This window comes from Palaemon carinicauda, chromosome 19 (genome assembly GCF_036898095.1).
Source record: "Palaemon carinicauda isolate YSFRI2023 chromosome 19, ASM3689809v2, whole genome shotgun sequence".
Classification (NCBI taxonomy): Eukaryota; Metazoa; Arthropoda; class Malacostraca; order Decapoda; family Palaemonidae; genus Palaemon; species Palaemon carinicauda.
Genome location: NC_090743.1, coordinates 16,561,302 through 16,579,414, shown reverse-complemented (window position 1 = coordinate 16,579,414; position 18,113 = coordinate 16,561,302). Strand labels below are relative to the sequence as shown.

The following is an 18,113-nucleotide window of genomic DNA, read 5'->3' as shown; positions in this document are numbered from 1 at the left end:
ATCGTTCATAGTCTTGGAATCCTCATCAGGCGTAAGTTGCATATGCGAGTTGAAACATTGCCTGTAGGGAGAGAAAGAAAAATTGCGGATCGTTAGGAGACGACGAGATCAGCAGAAGGCGGGTAGACTCGTCGTCAGCAGGAGTTGACGGAAGGGCGAATGGGAGGTAGACCTTGTAGACAGTGAAGACTTCAGCAGCAGCTACAGCCACTGACTTTGCACCCCGATGTCGTCTAAAGCGCTGAAGAAAAAACAAAGAATTAAGAATTCCTCCCCTCCAAAGGGAAGAAAAAACCCAACCCGCGGAGGGGAGAGGTTACCTACAAGAGGAGTAGTCAGCGCAGAGGAATCCTTCTGATAACTCACGAGGACAAACATCGATATCTGAAAACTGTCACATTACTCTGTAATGGATCGTCAGGTGATCATAAGCATCATATCTGTAAAGAAAATAATAAGCGTAAAGCAATACTTATAAATGGCTAAGCCTTGAAGGGAGAGAAGGGAGACATCCGCTCTCCACCAGCCAAAAACAAAAACTGACGTGGTTCATTGAACCGTGAATAGATATAGGTGGCTGGGTACCCTCCCAGCCGCCTCTTACTACACACTGTTAGTGGTTAGGTAGGGTTGACACCTCACACTTTAAACCTAATAGCTACATTCCAGCTCCGCCAAACGCATATTCCACATAAATAACAATAAAGCAAATTTGTATCCAATTGTATTGCACCAACTAACCTTCTCTACAGTATATGGACCGAGTTACATTTCACAGGAGACAAGCAATACACAAATACTAAGACAATTGAATACTTACATGATGACCTTCCTCCTCAAAATTTTCATTATCAGAGTTCTTAGCCATAGCATCCATCCTCTTCATATAGTCCTTCATAGTTGGGAACTTTTTGATTTTCAGAAGCTCTTCAATATACAAGCTAAGCTCTTTTTCATCATTGCCCAGTGTCATGCAAGCATTAATTCTGTATATAGGAAAATGAATAATAAAAAATCTTCATTATGTTGTTTTCACAAAAACAATTCTACAGTTTACCCAAATGTTATTACACAACATACTGCAATGCCAAGTTGTAAATTAGAGTATTTTTTTTTTATAAATATGGAAATCTCATTTTTTTTTTTTTTAAATTAATTGTCCTCTTAAATGGCGAACATTAATATCCCTTATATGTAGTAAATCTGCATATTTTAAAGTAATTTTTATTTTTATTAACTATAAAAACCTGAGTCCTTCAATGGGAGTATGATTTCAGCAAGGTTGGAAACTCACCTGTTAAAATTTATAGCGAGGTATTGGTAGTTACTGGTGGGTAGCTGGGGGAAGCTCCACCCCCTGTCAGTTCACTAAGTACCCACTCTGATCTTTACCTGGGGCTTGCAGGGCTCAGGCAGAAATACAACAAAGGACTCAGGTTTGTATAATCAGAAAATATATAAATTACTTCATATAATTGTGAATTGCTGTTACACAGATTCAAACACTTACTTTAATACAGTACAAGACTTATATAAGTAGGAGGAAATCCCTTTAACCAAACTTATATTTAAGTAGGAGGAAATCCCTTTAACCAAACTGGATGGTTTACAATCCTGGGATGTCAAACTCTTGGACTTTTAGAGAACCAAGAGTGTTGACAACAATCCACCTCCTATGACCTGATATCCAAGTGATAGGGCTAGGTTTCTGCCATACAGACTGTCAATCGGAATGAGGCGGAAAGAGGCCGTTATAGAGATTGCCCCGTCCTCCCTCGAGGGAAACTGCTTAATCCTCTTCCTTTATCCCTTCGGTTCAACCGATGGAACCTGAAACTGCAAGGGACTCCCAGGAAGCTCAGAGGTACTTTCCTCGCGACTCCTTTTGCGAGGAGAGAGAGGTCTCTCCTTACGAGAAGGTCCCGCCAGGGCGGAATCTTCGGAACTCCTCCTAGGGTCAGCAAGAGGAGATGCGCTGGGAAGGAGAGCAGCCAACAGATGGATCCTAGGTGTACCGCCCAAGGATTGAGAATAGGGAATGGCCCCTGCCACGGCCTCCCACACTATGTTAAATAGTGCTCTTAGCCATAGGGAGTCTCTACCTCTCGAAGTAGGAGGAGGATCCTATGCGTAGCCTGAAGCCCTGGGTCTAGGAACCTGAAAAGCATTCTTAGACTCCTTACCTGCTGGAAGGATTGGCACCGGTCTAGCCTCCAGAGGGGTTGCCTTGCGTTGATACCTTGGAGCAGCAAACTGCTTTGGTGCTTCCTTGTGTCTCTTACCCTGAACTCTATCTAGTGGGTACCGATCCCTTCAGGGGACTGGGGCAGTCGTTCTTGTGGATCAATGCAAAGGCTATTGATGAGGTGGAGAGCGGTGAGGTGGCGAGGGCCGCTTTGCAAGTGGCTGGTAAGACTGGAAGTCATCTCGTAGTGAGAGAACGATTCCCTGAACGGGGCCAAGAAAGGCAATGGAATCTCGTCTGAAGACGAGTGGCGAGCAGTTGGTGAGACCAGCTTGTTTGGCGCATAGCAGGTTACACAATGCTGTTAAGTCATGTGACACTGTTACGCTGTTCTGCCGCGCAACACTACAGCAAAGAGAGCAGATCATGCCGATGGGTAATGAGATCCGTAAGGGATTTGTCCTAGCGAAAGCCTGAAGGCTCCGCAAGACGAGCTCAAAGGCTCTGGGTCCCAAGAACCACAAGATTCAGTATGACAAGGACCCGAAGGTCTGATGTCACGAGAGCCTGAAGGCTCAGCATGACGAGAATCCGGAGGTTCAGCACGACGAGAACTCGGAGGTTTAAAGTCACAAGAGTGCGAAGGCTCAGCGCGACAAGAGCCCAAAGGCTCGAGGTCACAAGAACCAAGAGGTTCTGAGCAATGAGAACCCTGAGATTCTGGGTTCCCAAAACCTATGCCACGAGAACCTGCGTTCCGCAAAACATGGCCCTGGGGGACCAGGGTCACGAGAGCCCGAAGGCTCGTCATGACAGGAGCCCGAAGGCTCGTCATGACAGGAGCCCGAAGACTCGTCATGACGGGTTCCGAGGGCTCAGGGTTACAAGAGCCCAAAGGTTCATCGTAACAAGGGTCACCAAAGATCGAAGGCTCAGCGTAAAGGGAGTCACGAGAGCCCGAAGTCTCAGCGTAACGAGGGTCACGAGAGCCCGAAGTCTCAGCGTAATGAGGGTCATGAGACCCTAACGGCTCCACGTGACGAAGAACCGAAGACCCAGGGTTACGAGAGCCCGGGGCTCAGTGTAATGGGGTCACGCGAGCCCGAAGTTTCGGCATAACAAGAGTCACGAGAGCCCGAAGGCTCAGTACAACGAGGACCCTAAGGCCCAGGATTCGAAGAGCCCGGAGGCTCTGCGTAACAGAAGCCTGAAGGCTCGAGGTCATGAGAGCCGGAAGGCTCAGTGTAACTGTAACGAGAACCCGAAGGAACCATTAGACAAGAAGCCGAAGGTTCAAACAAGCGTCTCATTACCACAGGGCGAAGAACGCGCCCAGGGTGATGAGGGGTCAGAAACTCCTTCACCCGATAAACCCCCGAAGGGGAACGTCTGGCAGATTCCTCCAAAGGAGAAACATGCCTATAACTTTGCTCTCCCATTACCCCAGTGGGAGAAGCATAGTCTTCGGTGTCAGCACCACAGGAGAACATAAGTCTGACTGACGGGCAGTAGCCCCTGCGGCCAGGGGAGAAGTCTCCACCTCCAAGGAAGTTGGAGTGCGTTTCTGCTCAACCCCCGACTGAAGGAGTTTGAACAGAACTTCCTTTGAAGGGGGACCATCAACGCCCAGTGATTGCCAAAGAGCTAACAAATCAGACAGGGCAGGCACTCATTGGGGAAAAAGCGGGACCGAATCACTAGGGGAAATGGTACCATCCTTCGGCCCACAAGGTTGACCTGGAGTTCACAGGGCTGCACTGCTACTCGACTGTTCCCCAGCGAAGACTGACAGAGGAGCAGGTTCGTGAAGAGATCGGGGAGTCAAAGAAGAAGTCAGAGTTTTCTCGGATTTCGAGGAAGACCCCGAAGGCGTAAAATCTTGCGTAGACTACTACTTTTTCCTGCGCCCAAACCTCTCCCACTAGGAGGCAGACCACTCCTGACAGTCATTACTGGTGTTGTACCGATCACATCAGTGGTCCCGGCAAGCCGGACACAGCCAGTGGGGGTCCACCTCAAGGGCAGACATGAAGGTCCTGCAGGAGCGGCCTTCGGGACCAGGACATGTACGCATGGATAAGAAGTTACACACACACTGGAAAGAAAAGCATAAAAGTATTTTTCAAATGGCTAGTATTGGCGAGGGAGAGTGGCAATGTCCGTCCTCTACCGAGCTAGAAAGCAAAGTGGGCGCTCAGCCCAGGTGCGTTAGTGAGCAGGGTAGCTGGCTACCCTCACCCATCCCGCTAACTAGCTGTTGGGGTGGTTATCCCTCGCTAAAATTCTCATGGCTCGTCTTTCAGCTTCGCCGAAAGTAATATCCCCTATAAATAGCGGAGGGTTTGTATTTAGTGACAATACAAAGCTCTCTTTAGAAAGACCATTCGGAGCCCACTATCTTAGTGACAACGGGCCCCCCTGCAGTTCAGACATAACGAATGAAGGTCAGTTTCTACAGCAGACATAAAGGTCCCGCACGTGCAACTTTCAGGTCCTAGGCAAGTTTGCATGGGGATGCTGAATAAAGCACACACCTGAAAAGAATAATATCTGAAAAGCAATGGCCTAGTCTTTTGAGAGATCAGAGAGTGTACAAAATCAAAAGTGGCTAGAATACACTGGTGTGCGAGTGAGAAGGGTAGCTTGGAACCCCCACTACCCCTCACCAACCCCCGCTAACTAGCGGGTAGGGAGGTTGCCACCTCGCTTAAGTCTTAATAGCTAGTCTTCCAGCTTCACCGAAGATAATCCCCTAATAAATGGTGTAAGAGTTCTAGAAGTGTCGGAACAATTGATATTTTAGATTTACCCTGAAGATAAGAAATACTGTACCTGCTTTTCTAAGGGAAGCAGAAAAAGACAGCTCACTCTGGGCTTGTCCTAGTGCGAGATCAATATCATCAACCTTCGTCACCTTCCCCCTGGAGGAAGGTGGTGGTGAAGGACCAGCTGATTTCTTAGACTATACGCAGTCATGACCCTTGCAAAAAGGGCTAAAAGAATTGGATCCATAGACAATTTTTTCAATATGGTTCCACACCAACAGCCAAAAAATCCGTACAACAACACGTGTTACTCATGGTTTCTCTGCATCACTAGCACAAAGCAATCGAAGTCTGAAACTTGAAAAAGTAAAAGTCAATTAAGCCAAGTTTGGAATACAAAGTACGTCTGCACAACTCGGTGGCTAAAGTTGAAGTGGCTATTAAGTAGCTGGTAAGGGGTAGGGCTTCACCTACTACCCGCCAGCAACTACTAACAGCCGAATTTTCACCTTCATTGAAATCGTACTCCTATTAAAGGACTAGGGTTTGCATCCATGTAGGAACAAAAAAAGTTTATCAAATATCTCCTGGGTAAAGAAAAATTGCAAATAACAGGTGCCTGTACAAGTTTCTGATTACACAAAAAGTTAATCCCAAGTTTCAGTAAAGCTGACCCCAAAATTACAATAGGTAACGTGTTATTCTTGGCTGGAGACATTGTATCATAAATAAGCAAAGAACTTTTCTGGTGTCATTCTTGGCTGGAGACATTGTATCCTATGCAAACAAAGAACTTTTCAGGGATGGCTCTGTTCAATAAGATTATTAAAACATGTGAGTTAGAAAATAATTTATAGTAGGAACATGATATACAGTACTGAAAAAAGGCAACACTGCATAAAAAAAGAACTTACTTTTCCTGTAAGAAATCCGGGTCGGCACCATTGAATAAATTGTTGATAACTTCTATTGTGGATTCAAGTATCTTGTCTTTTCCTTTAGTTACATCTTGATCAATCTGTAAAACTTCCTCTTTAAGTCTTGCATCCTCCAAAGTAACTACCTCGGGCACAGCTGGTCTTATTTCCTTGGTAATTATAATATTAGCCGATCTTCCTGCAGGAGGATTAGAGTACGCTTTCAAAACCTCTTCCTCTCTATTTTCATTACTTTTGTCATGCAACCCATCAAAATTATTATCATTATCCCTGCAATCATCCGTAATTTTCCTTTTCTTACAATGTTTTTTCTTCAACTGGAAATGCTGTGTCCTGTTTGAATCATCTGATTGTGCACGGTTCTTACCGCCCTGTGAGCTACTACTGATTGCTTGCGATCTTTTAATATCTGGCATCTTGTCCTAGTTTCTTGAATTAGTAACATTAGAATTATCAGAAATGTCACCTTAAATTTGGATTCCAGTATCAAAAGAAAAATCTGATTTTTGCCCAACAATTGTCCCTCTATTGGGCCTGGACTATCTGATCTTTGTATTTAATGAGCTTATAACACTGGCCTGACTGAGATTCCACAGACTGGAGATAACCGACTGTACTTCATCAGTTTCACATAGGTGATAATAGATTATACATACTGTAAACTGTAGCACTTTTTTCTTGTACCTATTCCATATTTACTTTTATGTAGCTGGTAACCTCTGAAATTAATTAAAGCCATCTGATGAAATTAATGATTTAAAAGTTTAAGGCAAATTCTGGAATACAGTGCTGCACACAAAAGTTATTTTGTGAAAAAGATCTATTTAAAAAATATTTTGGAGAATCTTCATTCCATTGCTAACAATATACAGTAAAAATTAATGTAACAGATTTTAAAAGTAATTTGTATTTTCCCCAGCTATACAAACCAAAGTCCTTTAAAATAGGGATATGTCTTCAGTGATGCAGTATCGACCATTGAATCTTCAACAAGGCAAGTTGGTTTATCGAGAATGTACTGTGTGTAACATACTCAGGTTGTCCTCCCAAAAAGATATGTTCTCATTACTTACTGTACCATCCTTCACACAAATGTGGGAAGAGATTGGTTTGTGGTGAAACTGTAGAGGAAGAAGCAACAGCTTGAAAGTTACACTTCAGAGGCCAAGGTGCTCCTCGCTCCCATGCCCCTAGATGCTCCTTGCTTCCGTGCCCCAAGTAGGAGGAGAAACACCAGATGCTTCAGTTTTTGATAGGCTAAAGTAAAATCCTGATATTGAGTGGCATATAGGCACATTGTGTGAAAGCCTGTTAGTAGCGAGGAATCTTGCTGATGATAACGTGTATGCACTTTGGCGTTTGATGAGCATGAGTGGGGTCAGAGTGGTCCTGATCTCATTATTGTACTTCCTGTATGAGTGAGCAGCATGCATAGGAGCACTCATGGATGCACAAAAAATTCAAAGGAACACGTGTGTGTGTGTGTGTGTGTGTAGACGAGTGTTCAGAATCGGATGAGTGCACACTAACTGGAGAGGGCACATCCTTAGAACGGTGCATGTCAAAAGGTGAGCATTTGTAGACGAGCGTTCCAGCTCAGATGGATGTGTGCAATGTGGTTTTTTTTTTTTTTTTTAAAGTGAAGGATTTTAAAAGTTTCCTTTGACAAGGCAAATCCTGAAAAGTGGTTGCAGGTGCGCAAATAGAAGTTACGAGTAGCACGCCCACCCTTTGTCATCTTTTTGTCTTTGGTTTAGTCAGTCAGGTTGGTTCTTTAGCAGCACTGTCTCTCCCAGGGAAGAGAAACAAGAGGAGTCGGTCACGTGTACGCAACTCATCAGCCGGTTTGGGAAGGAGAAGGGAAGAGGCCCTCTACCCCAATCGGCAGTGTGAAGAGATGAAGAGGAGGTAGAAGAAGATATCTTTCGTCCTCTGCACTGAGTTTTCAGAAGAGGAGGATCAAATTCTCCTCTTAAGGATCGATCCCCACAGGATAGAGGTCAAAAGAACTCTGTGAAGGAACATCATAACCAGGTAATTGACCTTGGTGCATTTCCAGGAATGGGAAGGCACCAAAAGGAGAAGGTGCCTTCTGCTTTACATTTGGCGGTAGAACCTTATTCCTATGATGGTGCACATCAATTCTAAGGATACCAGCCTCCTTAGGATTACGTTTTCATTATCATCACCAGGTCCCATAAGCGAGGGACTACTGTAAACAGCAAACTGCAATGCTGACCAACAGGAACAAGAAAGTGCAAAAGAAAAAGTAGAATACACAACAACTGTCAGCTACAGTTATCAGGAAACTGCAAAACCTTTCCTCTTCCTTAAAATCCCTTGCATGCACACTACAATCTGCCAACCAATTACAGTAATATAAAATAGAAATAAATGATTAAAATACCAAATTGAGAGCATTGGTAGTATATCTGTACTTTCCAGGGAGCTAAGTACAAAGTGAGAGTTCAGTGGCCTATCAGGTGGGTGGGGCTTTCCCGCTACCTGGCAGTAACTACCACCACCTCAAAGTTTTAACAGCAATATCCAGCTTCTCTTGTAAACATACTCCTATTAGAGGATGAGGATTTGGAGGCATGTTGGAACCAATAGTCAATACATATACAGAGGCTGTAACCGTCATTGAATCATTGTCAAGGTACAGTAGTTAGGTAATTACAGGTGGGTAAGGGGAATCCACCTACTCAAATGCCTGAGTGGATCAAGCCACTTTTAACCTTCAGCCTTAGTACTGAGAGGATTGGTTGAAAAGAAAAGTTTAATAAAGGGTTCCGATTTGTATAACCATGAAAAATTCCTGTGAATCAAACTGGAAAGTTATTTTTCCCTTATAAATTACATACATCCTGATCTTGTACAGGAACGACAAAAATTATCCAAATATCCTCCTAATCAACTAATAAGAGAGATGTAGAAACTGTTATGGCCCGCACCAGTAGTAGTTTCTTTTAAACTTGAAGTATGTCAAGAGCAAAACCTACATCCCCATGGAATAAAGATGCTGTAGAAAATCTCATACCAGGCATAGCCTATCCTTTGTAAAGGAGGATGAGAAAGTTACTCTTCTGGAGCTTACTAGCACCAAACATCAGATCTGCCACATAACAGTTAAAACTGCTGTACCCTAAAAAAAATGGGGAAGAAGGGAGTAGACGAGATTCTCATTCTTGGCTTATGCTGAAAACACTACTTTAGAAGAGGCGCTTGTCTGTCCCTTTTGACATCTGGTCTGGCCACATTCCCTAATTTATGGCCACCCTAACAAAGAAATAAAGTGTTCAAGGACTTATATGCAACTTCTATCAGATATAATGTGCCTTCGCCTGAGAAACAAACATGTTTTAATGTAAGGAGATCGTTGGGCTGATACCCACGGCCACGACTTTGAGAACTCTTACTCGGCAGTTGTCCTCCTCATTTTGAACAAAGCTTAAGCTCTCTTAATCTACTCACAAAGCCTGAAGGAAACAGTGTTTTTGGACACTTCCTCCTTGTTTATGCCAGTTTTAACACAGGCATTATGACACCCAGGCTTGAGATGCCAAATACTCTTCAGATAGCACTGCAAGGCCCTTAATGAACAAAAGCATCTTAACTTGAGCTTCCTTCAACTATGTTTACTTAGGTTACCTTAAATAGTAACATTTAATAATTCAGTTTTCTACTTTATCCAATCAAAGGTACTGTAGGCTACATGTAGAATACGCATGTAATTTATTCATAAAATAAACTTGACAGTCACTGACCTGGGGCAAGTTTATTTAGTCACTTACACTTTGACCAGTAAAGAAAGACAAATCATAAAACCTTGCATATTTAAAGGGCTGTTTTCCTTGTCCTGTCACACAGAAAAAGTTGTGTCCTGCGGGAACTACAAGGTTTGTTTGTCGTGTACATTTTCAAATATTTATAGTATGTGTAATCTGTGATAATAGTGAAATCCTTTTCTTGAAAGCCTTAAGATCATGTCCTTCAGATGACTTTTGTTTTTGTTTTTTCCTACACAATACTGGGGCTGCATATTTGGAAGCTCTAAACCCTAAAATAACTTGAAACCAAATGTGGCTATTCTTATCTACAAGATATGTTGGCTGTTCACTATGTAGCAGTTCTCTTAAATATTTTGAATGTCTGTATCTTGATGACTTAAGTCATTGCACATATCTAGCTTTAATAGGCAGCCACTGTAGTTCAATAGAGTTTAAGTCATTTAGGCCATGATTCCCGTAAGCCGAGTGTCTTTTAGGCTGTGGTCCATTTACTTACTTTTACTTTTAGGGATTTATTTCTCGCCCCCCCATCAGACACCAAGAGTCTGTTCAGGCGGGCCTTGATGTATGAAAATAATTTCTTTCCCTATTTATTTATTAAAAGCATGCCAACACATTTATATTTTTTTAAATTTAACATATAGAAATGAGTGAAATCTTATCTTTGACAAGGAAAAACAATGATTTTTATTCATAGGTATCAATTATATTCTCATTAAAAATATACACATTCTTATTTTTTTTTTCAAATATATCTTCAGGTGAAAAAATCATGGGCCTTTCTTTAGGTAAGCAATTTAAATTTGAAAGCAGTTTCCATTCGTTGACTCATTCTTTGCTAACAAGCTACAAACTAAACTAATTTATTAATAAGCAAATGACTAATAGATTGTTTAAAAAAAAGTCAAGTTCAGTAAGTTAAAAAATTAGAAAAATAAGATGTAAGTAATGTCATAGTCATTGCATAAATGCATACAACAACCACCTAACAAAAACAGCTGTTTTGTTATGAACAATCGAATCAGATAGTAGCTATTTTGATTGATTCAGTCATTGTATGATAGTAAGCAACTGCCATAGTTATTAAAAAGAACCATTAAGCAGAGGTGTACCTCAGGTTCGAGCCCTGGGCACAATCTAATTTTTTTAATTATATACTATAGGTCAGTCAAAAGTAAAATAGACATGAAATGAAGTATAAACTATTTGCAGATGATGCACAACTTTGCTTCTCCGTAAATGATATTGATGATATTGTTGAAACTTTAAGCCATGTCCTTACCCGTGTTAGGGAATTGATGACAGTTAAGCAAATAAGTTTAATGAAAATCAAATCGAGTTTATGGTGGTAGTCAAGAAATATAACTCAAGAAACTTGGCTAACATTCAAATAAGTATTAACAACATGGTCCCGATATCTAGTACCGTTGAGTCTGTGAGCTAGGAGTATCACTAGCTGTAATTTGTCTCTCAGTGCTCAAATACATAATGTAGTAAGAATTGCTGGATGTCACCCGAGAAACTTTGGTTTTGTAAAGAAGTATCGGATTGAATATTCGGTAAAGTAACTTTTGATTATCCAAGATTTACTACTGTGGCTCCATCTATTACAACCTACCCAAAGTGCAACTAAAGAAATTGCAAAACAGAAAACAGAGGAGCAATATGGATAAAAGGTGTCCCACCCCCAAGAAAGGATTAGTCTTGTAGACTACTAATTGAATTACACTGGCTGGCCATTAAACCTTGAATAGATTTATGTGCAACGAATTGAAATTATCAGAACTGGTGTCTAAAATACCAAAGACAATTGCTAACTTCACTGTAAGTTCTAGAGCTTTCAAATATTCTCTGCAAAAACTACATAAGCTCCCACTAAACATCCGAAGGACTGAAAATATTAAGGCTTTCAAGAAGAAACTGAAAACTTTATTTTCTATGTGCTTCAATAATGTGGATTCAACTGTTAATGCGGAATACATTCTGTGATTCTTTAAATGTATGACTAACAGATCTAGGTCCTGTAGTGCGTAGTGTTTCCTTGTGTGATAGAACCCTGAAAACGCCCATAACAGTGAGTAATGTACAATAAGGTAAGTTGCACTTTGGGTAGTTATAGTAGATAGTATTATAGTCAATCCTGGCAAGAACACAGCCGAGAACAAGTTTCTTTACATAACAGTTATCTAGATATTTCTTTACAAGAACAATGTTTCAAAGGTGATGCCCGGTGATTCTTACATTATTCGACCACATACACAAATTACAGTCAAATAAAAGTCCCAATCTTGGGTCACAAACTATTAGATTTCGGGATCCAATTGTCATTAATATTTATTTGTATGTCACCGAGGTTTCTCTAATTACTGTGCTTTACTTTGCTACCACCATAAACTATTTTCATTTAGTATCAGTTGTTTTTCATTCCCTAACACTTTTAAGAACTTTGTTTAAGTGTTCAGCTGTATCCTAATTGTCAACTATGGAAAAGTATTATTGTGTGGGCTGCTTTGATGTCTGCAGTAGTCTTACTTTTGATAGACCAATAGTATAGGTACAGTCGACTTCATTAATTCCGGTACACTTCACGGGAAGCTAAGGGGACGTCTTACACCTGTACATTGTAGTAGGTAATGCTGCATTTAGCAAAAGGGAAACTGTTGAAAAAATTGCCTGTAAAACAAAGTAGCTTAATTTGTAAACATGTCATCAAAGTATTTTTATTAATTTCACAAAGTATTGTTAAGCAAATACCAATATTTTTCTATACATAACTAGGTAAATTCAATACAAATTATTTTGATCACATTTTTTACAAGCTCAGGGTCTTTGTTCAGCAGTTTCGATTCTGCTAAATACAGCGTCATCGGCTACAAGGTACAGCAGCTGTCAGGCCTCATCACCTTAGCTTCCCATGAAGTATACCGGAATTAATGAAGCCAACTGTACAAAATGAGATTCGGCTTAATAGTAGCCCTCAATTCCCTTGGGTAGGCCTACCCCTTTTCTTAAGTGGTTCATGTGATGAGTTTCCAGTTCGTACATAGCAGTTTCTGTCAACCATGTTTTTTTTTTCTTATTTTTTTTTTTAGATACTCAAAAGCTTCATCTTTAAAACAAATGTATCATAAATAATTAAGCAGCAGTTCATGCACTACTGTGAATGTCAAATAATTTTTTTCAATAATCAACTGGTTGTTACAGAATTACAGGAAATAGGCCAATTCTAACACTTTTGACATGAAGATTTATTCAAAAAAGGTCTATTCGACCTTTAAGTCCTGATAGACGAGAGCCTCATTATTTATGATGCTTACACTTATCAATGCTGTTGATTTCCTATTCTTGAAATTATGTCAGCAAAACTAGAAAGGTTCCTAACTGCCTTAGATATTACCATCGGTTTAAAAGCTTCACTGACGTCTTACAAAAGGATGTTGGGGCCATTCACAGACTATAATTTTGTTCCATCAAAATTATATATATATATATATATATATATATATATATATATATATATATATATATATATATATATATATATATATATATATATATATATATATATATATATATAATACTGCCACCCAAGGTAAAATGTCAAACAAAACATTGTTAGCAAACGTAAAAAAATAACACCAAATCAAAGAAAACGTTATATTATCAGAGCAATACCTTACTATATGTTGGCCATGGAAATTTCACTATTCCCAATTCAACCAGAACCCTTGGCTGCGAGTTCAACGAGTTTCTGACTTCACTTAACCAACCATGTACTGTCTATGGACTTGCCAAAGACTATGGACTTGGCCTTCAGTATATAGTCTTTGCCAGCAGTATTGCCAGGTAAGGGGATTTCTTCCTAGATTGGGGGATTTTGGGTGTCTGATGGGGATATTCTGTACAAATTTCTATGAAGAAGAAAGATGAATAAACCTTCATATTGTTGCAATTGTTTACTTGTACTTATATGAATTATAGTGAATAATTTATTTATTAGTAAAGCCTACATGATAAGAAGAAAATGTGTTTTTTGGTAGTTTTTTTTTTTTTTTTTTTTTTTAGCATGAGTTTTGGGAATTATTAGACTAACCCATCTGGCAACAATGGTACCCTGTTACAAATGTCGATTGTACAAGCTCACCTGTCACATGTGACGGAAAGTAGTTCCATCCGTCAAAGTAAAATCATATGATTGGTAGAGGTATACCCAAAGTGGCCGTCAGCGTTCGATTGGAATGAATTATTTGAAGTTCTCTGGTATCCTCAACGTCTTATTCGAACTATGGCTGTTTAATACACCAAGACAAGTCACAAATGTACACGAGATTATTCTCAACAGCGCGTTAGCCATCGTTCCCTACCACACCCACAATGTTTTGTTTAACATTTATTTTCCAAGAAAAGGTATGTGGTGTGAAAAATAAGTGTAATATGGTGAAATATTGTCTAATTATTTTAATGATGCATGTTTGTTTCATATCATTACTGTCACTTAATGTAATTTGCTGGAAATGTCATCTAATGATGGGAACAAACCTAAGAAACTGTTAGGCTACTAAAGTGAGCAAATTGTCTTTACTACTGAGTCCATGTTTATTTTTACAGATGACCTTGCACATAATTTTACTATGCCAAACTAATTTCTGTTATCAAAAATTTTATTCTATATTATAGTCTCAGTAAGCCTACAGTAATTTTCTGGTTTCTTAAATTTACTCAACAAACACTATTCATATTTTTCTAGCGAATCTTGCTTTGCTATTCTGATCAAAATTGGGTAAAATTATATAACGAGGAACAACATTTCTAGTAAGAAAAACAGCAGTAAATTGTGCTTACAACGAATTTTGGCATATTTCCAATGCAAAGAATCCTTTCTACGAATTTTGACCTATTTCCCATGCAAATAATCGTTTCTACCGATATTAACCCCCCCCCCCCAAAGGATACAAGTCATATCCTTGGACTTTGGGTGTGCAAAAAACAGAACAAAATGTGATTTGTAACACTAGAGATTTGTAATAGGCCACAGACCCTAACAAACCCTCCTAACCTAATCTAGTACTTCCCAGGTCACAGACCTAGCTGGGCCAAGACCCCTGCAACCCCCTTCCATTGTATCAAATTAAAAGTAATCACAAATAAATCCTTGCCAGAATCACATTTGGGACACTTTAACCTTTGAGGGATAACATAATGAGCTTTTAAAAAATTATTGAAGACACCAGGAGTACCCTGATACTTGCACAGTGAGCTTTACAAAATTATTCGCTATACTTGGAGTACCATGATACCTGCCGTGAAACTTTTCTATAGCATCGTGAAATAGCCATAATGGCACCCATTACACTTTGTTATGTTGGGCTCCATAACGCAAACACAATACGTAACACAGCTACAAAGGAAGACGTGTTCTAAGAAAATTGGGTGTGTCGCACAACTGCCCAAATATGGTAAATTTTGTCATATGGTTGGGGAAGGAAGGAGGAGGAGCTTCTGCTTACAAATGAACAAACAGGAATAATTCCATTCGTAGAAAGAAAGTGGAAAGATGGCTTGTGGGCAGGAAGTATAAAGTTGTCGCGCAACAAGGCCTGTAAAATGTAAATGGTGTCGTGGAAGGGGGATCACTCCCTTCGAAGCCTCTACTCTTACAAAGTTTGAGATGACTTGTCCCCTGTCGGAACTTCCTCCTCCTGGGAACACTGTTCAGGTCCTTCAGTCCTTGAAGGTCCCTCTCTACGAACCTTCATGCCAGGTAACAGATCGCTTTCTTACATGGAAAACGGCTTTAATTCTCACTTTGGCTTCAGCCAAGAGAGTTTGAGAGTTGTATAATCTATCTTCTGGAGTCTCCTACTCTAGAAGATGGGAAATAATTCTCAGTTGCGGACCCGAGTTGATTGCCAAGACTCAAAATCTGAGTGTGCTGTACCATAGGTTCGGCACATTCCGGATTGAAAGTCTTCCTTCTGTAACCGAAGATGCAATCCAATTGGGGGTTCTACCCAGTGAAGAGTCTGTGGCGTTAACTCTAGAGCGACAGCAGCTCCCCCGTGTCAACATTGTTAACCAGTACGTGCAAGGTCAAGAGGAGGGTCGCAAAGGATTTCCTTTCTCCCCTGGATTGGAAGGCAATTGAGTTTGCTCTCAATCCAGACCCTCCTCCATCCTATGACCCACAGCTCATGTTGTCAGTGGCGTTGCTATGTCCATGGTGTTCAAGGAAACTATTCTGTAGCACAAGTACTGCAAATGAGCATGTGGGAGCGTCAATCGACCTTCAGTGCCCACTACCGGCAAAGACGTAACCCACAGGAACACGGAAACACTTTTCCATTGGTCCTGTGGCGGTCACTCAACAAATGGTCTAAAACGCCTAAAGCTCCTTAATGGACACATAGCTGAGGGATGAGGGCTAAGGTTACCGGGGTTAGTCTGGGGTGAATGAGAAAGCATGTCTGGCTCCTTTCTTCCTTTCACCTTCTTCCTCCCCTTGGGAAAACAGTACCGCAAGACCTCAGCATAGCTGACCTCACCTCTCTGCACGTAAGGCTCATTTCCCTCGTGCATCCTTGAGTATTTTACATAATACATGTACTTTGTTGGAGGGTATTGGGTAAGTCTTAGAACTCTAGGCTTTTACTTGAGTTCCTACATAAGACAAGCCTCTAGTCTCTCTCACATGCTTCTGTAGGCAGCTATCAGTGCGTTACGTTATATCGACATTTAATTTTAGCGAGAGTAGGGTTCCTACTACTTCGATCTCGGATTGAAATAGAGAGAACCCCGTGACATAGCCAAGGCCAGTTGGTAGGGCTTCCTCCCTCCAAAGAGTAAGTTGCCCCTCTAAATAGCGAAAAGTTTGCATTTGCGCCGAAACAAATGATAATTTTAGAGATAATTTTCTTTTTCTTAGCTTACAAACCTGGAGCTATTTATACAAATTGGCCCGACACCCTGTTGCCCAAGAAGTCCTGCCAGAAGGCAAAACTGGTTACCCAGCCAACTGGTATGAGTGAGCAGGGTAGGCCCTTATTAAAATTATCTTGGCTAGTCTTCCAGCTTCACTGAAAAGTAATACTCCTATAAATAGCTCCAGGTTTGTATGCATGTTAGGAAAAATAAAAATTGTCTCCATTTACTCCAAAATATTGCAGTCCTACAGCTCTCCTCATTTTGTACAGTAATTAGGAGGTTCTTTAAATGCTGGGAAAGCAAAATGTAGCAAGATATTTTGCACAAGAGGGCGGAGGGGAGGAGTTGTTGGAGGAGATACTAAACGACCTAGAACCGACGTCGTCAACATAGTCAACCATAGAGAAGCTCGGGACATCAGCATACACTTGGTATATATTCAAAATAAATACAAAATTAAAAATGGAGTACTTACTCAAAAGTGTCACTATTTGTGAAAAGTGTCACTATTTGTCAAATGTATATTTATTTTCAATATTAAACTTAGCCGGTGATCATATAGCTGCAACTCTGTTGCTCGACAGAAAAACCTACGGTCAAAATACGCCAGCGATCGCTATGCAGGTGGGGGTGTACATCAACAGCGCCATCTGTCGAGCAGGTACTTAGTACTCCAAGTAAACAAAGAACCAATTTTCTCTATGTCGGGCTACTGGCAAGACCTACTAATACGCTGTTACTAACTGGATTTGTTTTCACAACTATTTGGTGAAGTACACTATTCTAGTTTTGAGCTTTCGCTATGCAGGGGTTTTATCTTCATCTCAAAACTTGAACTCGTTTTGGATAGATTTAATTATGGTGACAAAGAGAGTATGGACTCTCTTTCACTTTTAAATGGCCGACCCTTCCCTTAGACGGAAGTGTGTTTAGGTTTTTAGTAATTTTGCTTAACACGTTATAGATCTATATATTTTATATCTCTCCGCCTTTATTAGGCCTCTTCGATTAACTTTCCATTTATTATAAACATATAAAAATAAATTTTTATGTTTTGTTTATATGCGACCTTTCCTGATAGTAGGCAGTCCTAACTTGGAACCGAAGTTAATCAATGTTGAGCCCGTTATATCGTATTTAGCCTTTAAAGAATTTAAAACTTTTTAAATTTAATGTTTTATGAAAGAATTTCTTTGATAGTCTTCGTACTGTTTTCAAAGATGAACTAACGTTTAGTTTTTTAGACTACGCAGTTGTTGACGTTCAGGACGTTCAACATGCGCTCTATCGTTACGATAGAGAGAGAGTGTATCACGGTTTCACTTTGCAGTAAGAGTAAATCGATTCTGACGTTTCGTTCATTCTTTCTTAGCTTAAATGGTTTAAATTCTAAATTAAAGGAACTTTTTATTTGGAAAACCTTTCAGTTTTTTCCTTTAGCCAAATAACAGGTTTTTTTGACGATATATAATTGGGCTCTTCTCTCAGGTGCGAAATCAAGAGAGAAAGAGAG

General features: G+C 40.4%; 1 protein-coding gene across 3 annotated transcripts in view; it reads right to left on the bottom strand.

Annotated features, from left to right (window-relative positions):
- LOC137658470 (uncharacterized) overlaps positions 1-13,476 on the bottom strand; it is a 50,686-nt gene extending 37,210 nt beyond the window's left edge. For all 3 annotated transcript variants that reach the window (XM_068393209.1, XM_068393210.1, XM_068393211.1), the window contains exons 1-3: positions 13,355-13,476; positions 5,865-6,607; positions 821-986 (exon numbers count right to left, since the gene is read on the bottom strand). In XM_068393209.1, the coding sequence (XP_068249310.1) occupies positions 821-986; positions 5,865-6,304 (606 nt within the window). In that variant the 5' untranslated portion in view covers positions 6,305-6,607; positions 13,355-13,476. The remainder of the gene's footprint in view (positions 1-820; positions 987-5,864; positions 6,608-13,354) is intronic.
- Between the last annotated feature and the right edge of the window lie 4,637 nt (positions 13,477-18,113).